Source organism: Thermobia domestica, chromosome 11 (assembly GCF_964235325.1).
Source record: "Thermobia domestica chromosome 11, izTheDome1.hap1.1, whole genome shotgun sequence".
Classification (NCBI taxonomy): Eukaryota; Metazoa; Arthropoda; class Insecta; order Zygentoma; family Lepismatidae; genus Thermobia; species Thermobia domestica.
In genome coordinates, this window is record NC_137464.1 from 226765135 (window position 1) to 226777535 (window position 12401).

General features: G+C 37.7%; 1 protein-coding gene across 1 annotated transcript in view; it reads right to left on the reverse strand.

Moving 5' to 3' along the window:
* Positions 1 to 471: 471 nt before the first annotated feature.
* The window catches only part of LOC145663760 (insulin-degrading enzyme-like), a 215878-nt gene continuing 203948 nt past the window's right edge, over positions 472 to 12401 (reverse strand). Inside the window, exon 21 of the mRNA XM_081729848.1 lies at positions 472 to 906. Within this exon, the coding sequence (XP_081585974.1) occupies positions 733 to 906 (174 nt within the window). The 3' untranslated portion in view covers positions 472 to 732. The remainder of the gene's footprint in view (positions 907 to 12401) is intronic.

Here is a 12401-nt window from a genome sequence, read left to right on the forward strand (position 1 = left end):
TCGAAGAATCACTTCATGCTTTGTATGCTCTTTGTTTATCTTGTAGAAAAGAAAATAATTCAATAAAAATGCCTGTATGTCGATTTCATACTTCGTGTATTTCAGCGGACTTTTGCTCCATTGCGATATGACTTTTTCCTCCTATACTGGGGCAAAAGTCCGAATTCGTCCATCCTGTTTTAAATTGGTGTATCTTATTAAGTAATAAATTACCGTAGTAGGCTTTCTAGCACCTTCAAAATATAGAGGAATGTTCACTTATACTTCTGTGCGAAATTCGTTATTTTGCCGTTATATTTTTCGGCTCCAGTGCAACTCAAACACCAAACTGCATATTTTTGCCCCCGCTTACTCTAAATCTTAATTGACAACATAGCAAGTAAACTTACATTACCTGCTAGAAGCTATTGCAAACTATTGTATACTTAACTCAGGAAATCACAATGATTGAGACAATAGTTAATGCCAATTCTTTTAACGAAGGGTTTAATTTATTTAGATAATAAATAGATTAAAACTAGTTACATCATATATTTTATGTCTACAATTTCATTTATTCCTTATGCCTAGTATAATCCCAACAATGTAATTAAGAATACTTAGCTTATCCATTTAATTAAATAATATATAACCATCTTGATGTTTGTTATATGCTCAAACTGATGGTTGTTCAGCTTAAAAAAATACAAACAAGTCATCATGTTTCTGGAACTCAAAGGAATTATTGTCAAACTAGTTCGTAGATATGGAAAGGTCACCGAGGTCATTTCTTATCTCTGTTAACTCTGAAGACAAAGAAGCAGAAGATTGTTCTACAGCAGCTTCCAGTTGGTGGATATACGGCTCTGGTAAAGGGTAAAGACCCTGATGTTTCCTAAATTCTGCAGCGTCCTTAATACGTACAGGCTGAAAATAAACATATTTACCACTAAATTAAACCTGAAGTGATATTAAAAAGACAAAGGATATCTACAATTTCAGAAGGTAAGAAATATGTGATTGATTGCATTTTTTATCATATACTACACATAGGAAGGTTTTAGTATTAGTATATGGCCAATCCCTACAACAATATAAAGTTTGTATACTAAGTGTATCACTTGGTGGACTCAGTTCTTTAAAGAATATACAGTTATTACGAATGATAACACTCAGACAAAGAAAGCAGTATCAATAGAAACGGAAATTCAGGGTTTTCAGTAGCTGATACAGTTGTCGCGAAGTGTCGTTTTTGCCGCTTGGCCAATAAGAGAGAAAAAGACCGCCAATAAAGACAGCAAGGCATTTTGTATGATGGATTTTCATGTCTGCCGTACTGTTATCAGATGCAGCGTAATTTTATGAGAAGGAAGTTTGGTGAGGATGCACTCAGTGGGTACAGTGTCTGTAAACGGAATTCTCAATTATCTTGCATGTGACTGGTAAGAATGAAGTAAATAGTTGAATAAGCCAACCAGCCATCCACCAGTAAGCGAGTCAACTATGGAGCGTGTGAGAGAAAATGTTTCATACAAAGTCCACAAAAAATTATCATCGTTACCAGCAGACACACACACATACCGGAACCAACTGTGTAAAAGATTTTATACAAACGTTTCTAGTTCAATTCTTAACTGTTTGCAATTGTACCAGGTCCTGCAATTGGACAACAAAGCTAAGAGACAATTCTTCTCCGAGGACATGTAAATCGAAATGGAAACTGATGGTTTCATGGAATTATTAGTGTTCAGTGATGAGGCACCTGCCACCTGTCAGGTAAAGTGTACAACGGATAGTTGCTGACTGCTACGAGCCTGAGAGAAACAGTATTTGAAAAGAGAGTAATTAATCCCTCATACTAAATTTATGATTATTAATTAATTTAGTAGGGAATAATTAGGGATTAATTTAGTAATCATCACAGCAAATTATGTGGCATCCTATAAGTTACAAAGTTGCTCACTAAGTGAAACGACATACACTTGGATGATTATAAAGGGAGATTGTCTTTTCTATTATATGTACAATTTGCACATTTCATTGTTTATATTAATTGTTTTATTGTATTATTTAATGGATATCATGGTCTGAAGTCAGCTGACAAGGGAAGTTCGGGAGAAAGCACTCGCCTGCAGAGAAATAAGCATGTCATTTGAAGGACCAATTCATGCTGATTACAACAGGTAATAAAACTCCTGTACGTTGAGAACTGTTCGAGATATTCAGCTTGAAAGTTTATATGAGAAAATGAGTGGATGCACGTTTCAACGCGTTAAGTATTCTCTCCCATGGGGAAGCCTGATGGTTTGAACTTGCTATTGCTTGATCACTGGGGTGCATTCACAGACAAATTGTCCATTACAAGTTGCATGACGGATGGCAAAGACCTAATAGTTGAGAAGATACCAAAGAATTGCACACGATTTGTGCAACCATTTGATGTGTTTTGATTCCGATCAATCAAAGATTATGGCAGGAGATTTGTATATACATAGTATGAAACTTCTTCATCCGGACGTTATAATGTACCAACGAAAGAATCAAATAAAGTTCGTGTCCATACGAATCACTTCCGATCACCGCGATACATTGGATTGTTTCAGTTTGCGTTCTACAAGGCAAAAAATGAAATGAGATCTTTAAGTTTTACGTCCCACGGTTATGCCGGTTAGGCTAAAGGAGACGGTGATGAGTGAAATGAAGAAAGTGTGAGGAAACGGGAGAACCCCGAGAAAACCCACGAGCACGGTGTTTGTCCACCACAAAGTCCACACGGCGCGAGCTGGGATCGAACCAGGGACTCCGAGCACCGGAGGTGAACGCTCTACCACTTTTTTTTTATTTCCGGAAAACAAGTTACATGACCAAGCTATTTAGCATATCACATTGATGCTTGGTAGACGTGATATTGTCACTAAACAATGTTAATTTACAAAGAAATTGAATGGTACAATAAAAAAGAAAAAAATCAATTGTCAAATATTATCTGGAAAAAGCGGGCGAAGAGTTGTTGTTCTTGAGATTGAGTGAAAGTATTTTTTCTTACCCTGTTAAGATACTCTACATATAGGCGAGGATCACAATAAGGTCTGTATTGGTCTATAAAAAGAATAGTAGTACCAATTAACCAAACTACTGCCCGTCGTTTCATAGGAGGATACCACTGAAAGTCAGGGAAGAAGAGAATAGTAGATGTAAAGGCGGACGCTGGACAGCGGCAAATTAGTCCGAGAAAGCCGCATAGCCTCTGCCACACAGGTTGAGTGTCAACACAAGAAGTATAGCGATGCTCCAGAGTATCTATGTGCGAACACAAGTCACAAAGTTCGGATGTACTGCGGCCTATTTTAGCAAGTCGTACGTTGGTAACTACTAGATTATTCACAATGCCATACCAAACGTCCGTGGCTCGTCCCATGAGGTATGGTGCATGAATTGTTTTCCAAATAATCATCCAATTACGATCTGGTGTTCGTTGCTGGCATAGGGGTATGACACTTTGAATAGTCGGCGCAAGTAACACAGTATAGAGGAGTTTTGGGGTCCAATGTTCCGGCATATCTTCAAAAGGCACTGTGGACCATGCGAGTGCTAACTGTAAAATATACGAAGGACACACAGTTGGAAAGCGAACATATGCGGGATTGTTGTTAGGCCAGAGATGAGGCACCCAACAATGAAGCCACTGCGCTGTCTGTGGTGCCAATAGTTCATTGTCCATATGCATCTTGGCTGTGGCCATATATAATGCTAGGCATTTGTGTCGGACACTAAAAAGATCGAAACCTCCTTGATTACGTTGAAGATAGAGCACCTGCCTTTTCACACGAAACATGTAAGTTTTCCAAATGAACCATCCATAGAGTGAATCAATTTGGTGCGCATATTTTTCTGGCAATGGAAAAATTCGGGCAGTGAACCATAACTTTGAGCTGACATACACATTTAAATATTGAATTTTCTGAGCAAGCGTGAGAGAGCACAGGCGAGTGTCTGCCAGATGCATACGCAAAGTTCGAATTAATGGGCTCCATACGTGATCATAGGAAGGAGTCAGGTCAGCTGTGAAAGGAACACCTAAAATAGTCTTATTAGTTGTGTGATCAAATGCTTGTGACAAATGGTCTGGTAACAAAGTATGAAAGTTGTTTACAGACAGGATGGTTGTTTTCCGCATGTTGAGATGAAGGCCGCTTGCGCGCGAGAACAGCTCCACTTGCTGTGACGCACACATGAGTTGTTGAGGGGTTGAGCAAGAAATAGTTAGATCATCCATGAAGGCAATGGCTGTTAATTGCCGAAAGGGATGAGTGTCGCCCGCACTAAGCGTCGACAATCGATGGAGTAAAGGCTCAAGGGCAAGACAAAACAGAAGACCTGAAAGCGAACATCCTTGACGAACTCCTCGAAGGAGTTCAAACGGTGGAAGAAGATGCCCATTTATTTGTAGCTGCGAGGTCGCTCCTGCGTATAGGTGACGTATGACAGATATAATTTGGGCAGGAAAGTTGTATCCTTGCAAGACCCTGTATAAATAGTCGTGTGACACGGTGTCGAAAGCTTTGTGGAAATCGCAAGCTAATAAACCTACAGGGAGTCTTTTAAATTTGAAATAGGCTAGAATATCTCGAATGGTTGCAAGAGCGGTATGGATGTTCCGTTCAGAATGAAGCGCCGTTTGAGCTGAACTGATGTAAGGTTGGACAATCTTCTTGATACGTTGAGTCATGATAGCAGTGAAGATTTTATAGTCTGTATTGAGCAGAGTGATAGGTCGATAGTCAGCAACTCCAGGTTGGTTTCCTCCTTTGGGTATTAAAATAATGATTCCTTCGTGCTGATACATTGGACCACCTTGCAACAAAAAGTTATATATATTGCATAGGGTCGGACCTAGTAAAGGAAAAAATGACACATAAAGCTGGTAGATCAATCCATCTCTTCCAGGCGCCGTGCGTCGCTTGACCGTGCGGAGAACGTCATGTATTTCTTGAACCGTGACAGGTGTGATAAGTTGTTGTCGTTCTTCATCGGAAAGGCTGTGTGGAATGCTGGCAACAAAGGGATCTGACAACGAGGTATCGCATTGCTGAAGTGAGTACAGTTGGGTATAAAATTCCTGAAAATGGGCGTAGAGTCCATCAGCAGTCGTAAAGGTTGTGCCAGTCGTGGACGTCACCTCTGTGATACATTGTAAGTTTTGGCGTCGTAACCTATGTATGTAATGGTATAAGGAGATAGGTTCTGCAACCATTCTGCCTGGTGTCCCTTCGTTAACGCAGACACTGAGAGAATGTTCCAACTGTAGCTGTTTTAAGTGATGTTTCGCTCGCATGATGGCAGCCATATTTGAAATACTGCTTGGTTGTTTCCAGAGATCGCATAAAGTGGCATATAAGAATTCAAAAGTTGCTCTATATCTCTGACGTTTTTGTTTGCCCATTCCTTGAAAAAACAAACGAATTTGGGGTTTGACAAAATAACACCACCACATATTTATATTCGGATAAACTGTCTGAGCACGTGTCCACTGTTCCCATCTATCAGCAAAGAGTTGTTGTATTACGTCATCAGTTAAGAGCTGACTATTTAATTTCCAAAAAGGACGACCATACAACCGGGGAATGTTCTGAGGAAATCTCAATATGAGCTTTAATGATGAGTGATCCGAAAAGCTCAAAGGTAAATTTTGAATGTCAAACACGCTAGAAAGATATTCTTTTGAAATAAAACACATATCTAAGCGAGACTGAACTCGCGCCGACTTATATGTGGCTTGGTGATTATGATGAGTATGTAACCAAATATCAGCGAGACCTAGTTGAGTGACGAACTTTTGGAAAGCTAAACATGGATTAAAAATACCAGTTGTGTCCTGGGGGGACATAATACAGTTTGTGTCCCCTAGAAGAAGGAGTGGGTAACGTGTGGTGGGTAACAGTGATACAACCTCTTCCGCATAAAAGCGCTCGCGGGCCACACGTTGAGCTGTTCCAGAAGGCCCGTAAACACAGAGGATACACAACTTGTCTACGACACAACTAATCGCTCTACAAGACGAGGAGAGTTGTATGTGTGAAGCTACTAGTTTTCGTTTTAATAAAATTGCTGTACCTAACACGTTGGGAGCCACATTCGTTATTGCTGTATAATTGTAAACAAATGATAGATCACTAAAGGTCAGTTCTTGAAGGCAATATATGTCACAATCTTGCTCGAGTAAAAACTGGGCTAAAACCTGTTTATTGGCCATGCTACTAAGAGAATTAATGTTCAGGGTCATATATGAACGTCCGTTAACACTGGCTATCATCTTATAAACACATAAGATATAAACAAAAACATGTTTTAAAATGCCTATCCAAAACAGTGACCCTTGTATAGACATAGCACCAAAACGTCCAACCGCAGTAACTGGAGACGATTAATAGTAAACAGAACACAATCGTAACTCACCTGTTTATGTGTGTGAACAAGACAAGAAATATTGCTCGGGAGTACAGGCTGTGGACCATGTAACAATCCTAACACTAACCCCAATCATAAGAATAATAATAACACTGCCACAGTACGACAAGAAACAGAAGCACGTTATAATCACAAACACCTTGGATTCCTTCTTGTTGTGTAGAGCGCTTATCTAGACACAACTTCCGTACACCATAGACTCCCAGTTAACATCCGGAAGGTCACCTTGAAACTCACGTTCTTTTGTTTTTCGTTTTTTAACGTGTTTTACGGATAATATTGGAGAAACACTATGTACGGCACTACTCGCGTCACTAGAAGGTGAAGGGGAGAGAGAACGAGCCGACATATCCGTGTTAACGTCATGCTCATCCGTTAGTGCCACGGTCGTCTGTTCTGGAAGCACGTTAGGAGTAGGAGATAGGCTTCTATCACGAAGGTCGTGGATGCTATCGTCGTTGTTGGTATTATGCATATTCTGGTTCTTTTCGTCGTTAACTTCCGTGAGTATGGTTCGAGGTTTTAGTACACTAGCCATAGTTTGCGATGTCAACATTAGCGGTGGAAATTCTGTGGCCGTGAGAGCGGGAGGGTCTTGGACGGAATCCCGCGTATCATCCACACTGGTAACTAGGGAAATGGGATTTCGGGCAGGTCCCGAATTTGTTTCATGTAACGTGGACACTTTCCGAAGATCCGTCATCACTGCTGGTTCGATGTCTGGGTTCATTAGACGAGCTGGACGCCGGCGCTTTGGGCAGAAAGAGATAAGATGTTGCAAGGAACCACAAAAATGGCAAGTTTGAAGTTGACCTCCGTAAGATACACTGTATTTCACAGTATCAATAATGAGTCTGGTAGGAATGTGTTTTTTTCAAGGTCATGGAAAACACTCGATTTCCATTATACTGTAGATACGTGTAGGAAAGATAGTATTCCATATTTCATGCTCAATTTTGAGTATGTCACCATAGTCACTTAACACTTGAGAAACTTTCTCATCGGGATAATCGAAAGGGAGGTCCATGATCTTTACACGGGTAGCATGTACTTGAGTATCCAGAATGTAGACATCACTGGTGGTCTGATCGAAATGGGTAAAAGACAGTTTGTCCGGTGCGTGTTCGAGAAATTGTTTATGTAAGGCACTAGTTTTGAATTGAATGTACATGCTGTAGTCCTCATTGTGCAATTGTAAGGCTTGAATATCCTGGAATATATTCTCGAAATGTAGACATAGCCAGGAATATAAATCGGCTGGCGAAGGTCGTTTACTGCGCGTGGTTTTGTCAAAAACAAATTTGACTGAGTTTTTCCTATGTTCTTGCATTGCTGGTATCGAACTGGATTACAGTACTTCTCAAACACAAAACAAAAATCACTGAATTAGAGTGCACACACTAACTGTAAGAAAAACAAATTCACTTGCTTAAACAAACTTAGTAACACAGGTAGTCGGAGCTGTACTCCCACACGTCCGCTCCATTCAACCGGCTATAACGAAGTCCCACCACTGAACCACCGCGCCCCCTTCTACAAGGCAGGTTATAAACAAATTATAGGCCTATAACTTTTGAATCACTTGTGGATTTTGCTTTTTGCTTTGGTTCTGCGAACTGTTTCCTTGACGAATGCAACGCAATTGCACATATTAAATGTACATGGTGCAAGGGAGTCTTTTGCCTGCGTCATTTCTTCATAAAACAGAAGAACAACAGTGATCAATTTTCATCTCTAACCTATGATTATTGTGAACAATCTAATGACTAATTATATCTAACAAACACGTTAGTTATTGCGAAATACATTTTTCTGTTACTTCCGATAGCTTTCAATTCGTATGTCAATATTCGTTACTAATTAGTATATGTTGTACTTAACGCGTATAAATGCGCATATCCTAATTTTCTCATATAATCTTCCAAGTTAAATATCTCGAACTGTTCTGAACCGTACAGGAATTTCATTAGCTTTTTGTAATCAGCATGAATTGGGGATTCAAATGGCATGCTTAGTTTCTCTGCAGGCGAATGCTTTCTCCTGAACTTCCCTTGTGAGGGACAGCCAGCAGTGCTTTTTTGATAGAACTTTCAAGAGCTGCTCGAAACAATTTGCGCAGCTGTACACAGTTCATGCTGACATAGGGAGTTCAAGTGAGAACACATAAATCGTACCAATTTTGTACGCACCGCTCCCTGGCAAAACGGAAAGTACACTTATGTCCAAATTTATTGTCGCATTTCTATAACTGTCTTCTTGTAAGAATATAATTTGATAATGATTTTGCAGAGTACTTTTAATACTGATACTATGTGTATAATCAGGAGATATATATTTTTGGTAAATTTCATAGGAAAAGAATTATAAATACATCATAATCAAAATGAGTAAAATAAAATGTAACTAAATGGACAAGAAAATTTTATTTTCCTTTAATTGTTCTTATTTACTGCTCTTTTGACATGAAATTTATCACATACTTGTCTTTGCCGATTATACACATGCTAACATTATAAGAAATACTGAGCGAATTCGTTATCAAATTATATTACTAGAACAACATATTTAAACAAATTTATAGTCATGCGACAATAATTTTGGACATGAGTGTACACACAGAGACCTGCTTACCTTTGTTAGGAGTTGGTCTGAACACCAGGATCCTAAGGTTCATCAAGTTTTTTTCCTGCTTCTTGGCGTCCGGTAATGTTAGGTCTAGCAACTTTCTCTCAGGCTCGTAGCGTATTTTTCTTGTAAGGAATTCAGATCTCCGTTACTAATTATGTATTTTTATTTTCTTGCATCACTTTCTTCAGAAGTCCATTACAGTTACCATTTCTTTAATGTACTTCTACTTTGTCATCAAAAACTACAAATGAAGCAGTTTGTGAACATAGGCAACGTGTGCCATTTAGATGTTTACGGGAGAGCTACTAATTTCTGGGTATATTACCTGATTTTGTATTAACTTCAATAAAACTTATGGTCAAGATAAGAAGTTTTCGCAATAAGTGGTGATACGCACAGGTTCGCAATTACTCTGATGAGAAAAATCCATATTATTTTTTCCGATTAAACTTATCTTGAAACAAAAAAATTTTAAAGGCATAAATAGCCTTTTATATCCACCGGGCCAGACTCACAACTTTTACACAATATATAAACATATTTCGACCATACCTTACAAATCCAAAACAATATGTAATTTACAAAGAAATTAAGTCCTTCGAATATAGAAAACGAAACGAAATCTTTAAGTTTTACGTCCAACGGTTATGCCGGCTAGGCTAAAGAAGACGGTGATGATGAGAAATGAATAAAATGGTGGAATGAAGAAAGTGGGAGGAAACCGGAGAATCCCGAGAAAACCCACGCATACGGTGTTTGTCCATAACAAAGCTCACTTGGCGCGATCTGGAGTTGAACCAAGAACCCCATGTACCAGAGGTGAACGCTCTACCACTGAGCCACCGCTGCCCTTCGAATATAGATGTAATGCCGAAATACATGAACGATCAGGGATCCTGCGTTTTACATTCTATATTAATGATATATTTAATACGGTTAATTATGCTAACAGTTTAACGTAAGCTGATGACATTAAATTATAATTGATATAAGATTCAATAACCATACTTTAAAAATGAAGCTAAAAACTGAAAAATAAATTTTTTAAAAATGTTCTAAAAAAGCAATGAGTTGTTAGTATGGAACTTCAAAAGACGTTTGTTATTACAATTAGTTTTAAAGTAATCGTAAACGATGTGCAAGACAATACACAAATTGTATTCGAAATCAATAGATGCTTACTTTCTTTCAACTATGACCAATGAACTGAGTTTAAGAAATCACTATTTCCTATAGAAATGAAGATTTCACTATCAATATACTCATTGGTAGTGTTAATTTGTTGAAATTTTAAAAGATCTATTTTGATAATTCTAGCCATAAAATGTTTATTTAGTAAACTTTGAATGTATAAATATTGGTTTCTAGCTTTTAGATTATTGGTATATCTATTAGTTTTAAATTATATACAATTATCTCAAAATTTATTTATTTACTAAATCTTGTATATACATAAATAGATAGATGTCATTAAATGGTGTTAAAATATATGTACTTTGTTGTGTCTATAATAATGTTTTCGATTTATAAACAATTATGTAAAAAATTTACTTATTTACTAAACCTCGTATGTACATAAATAGATAAACCTTCATAAATGATGTTGAAATATACTGTATATCCGTTGTTGTGTGTGTAATAATTATTTTTTAATTTTAAGCAGAAGAGTTAATAATTACATATTAGATAATCTCATACATTGATTTATGACTGTCATTACTTGTACTCCCATGCGCAAAAAAAATTGCGCGTATACTGTAACTCAAGATTTTTCGCATTTATTCCATTTTCTTTACGTTTATGGGTAAAATTCAGTTATTAGTATGTGGAGATAATAGAAAGCAATCCATCTGAGATATTTCCAAAAAATATAATAAAATAATAAAAATATAAGCAAAAAACAAAATTATGCTCGGTTTTGTGTATACTGGCAACGATGATTTCTAGGGATTTTTTCAGTAGCAGATCACAATTGCGGAGGGAATTCAGTAGGGGAATCGAGGAGTTGGATCAAGGAACTGGATAGTAGACTAAAATGTTGCATTTATTGGTTAAAACCTAGTGTGTAGATTGCCTGCCAAATATAAATTAGCTTCTGTAACTAAGATGTCGTACGAAAATATAGAATTAAACAGAAAAACTCTTATCTTAAGGTTCGAAGCGATATGGACCATAGTTATGAAGATTATTTCTTTAAAAAAAGGAGCTAACACCATGTAGCCTCCGTGGTTAGGTGGGTAGAGTGGCAGAGTCGTAGTTATTTTATTATTTTGACACCACATCGAATCCCATCCCATCCCATCCCATTTCTTTTTCTCTTCTTTCTTTTCTTTTCTTTTCTTTTTTTTTACAAAACATTATAATTTTCATGTTAATAAGAACCGAAGCAATATAATAAGAACAACTTACTGATATTTTGCTGTAATGACGTATTTATTCAGGATTAGAAAACTATTGTTAATAGCTATTGTTTTCTGTTCATGCTGTTGTATAGTTTCTCTCATCCTGTTTTCTTGGGGAAAAAACAATTTTGTCTCCAACGAAGTGTGAAGGATATATACGGACAGAAAAAGACATCTTAGTACCAAACGAGATTTATCGTGATGAAGTGGACTAGTTTGCCATTATTAAAAAAAAATGAAGATGGCTTTTCTTTAGGTTTTAGCTAAAAAAATATATTTTTTTCTTTATAAGACTATACTTTATGAGGCAAGGTGTGTGATCATACCCACAAATTTAGCTAGGGAGTGAAAGATAATTGTTTATACAAACATTTTACAGGTTTATGTGCGTGAAACACCAATACACCATGGTCTCGCTTATCCGACCATCCTTTGTTCCACATACCATATGATCCGATATATCATTGCAAATAGCACCAATCGGCAAGAAGATCTGCAAGTTGTGGTCTTAAGAGTCGGAAGGAGTCAAGTGACCTTGACAAATCGAAGATATAGCAGTGCAAAGTGTTTCCTTATTTTGGCAACAGATGGGGTTGTTGCTGAAATGCCGTCAAAGCAAATGGCACCCCTCCTTTTCCTTCGTTTTTCCCTGCATGTGGTCAAAGTTGGACAGCGCAGGAGGGGGATGGTACGGATGTAAATGGGACAGAGGAGTGAAATTCCTTTCTTTTGGCTAAAAGAGAAACAGAACTGAAGAAAAAATAAATACAGAGGTATTGTAAGAGGGACCAACATGATATCAGCCGTCAGCCACTCAAATATCTACAACGGTCACAAACATACCATAGAGAACTAAAGCACTTGTCGCCTGTCTCTTTCTCAATGGATTCTACCTATGGTAAATAACGCGGGAATAGTGCAGGA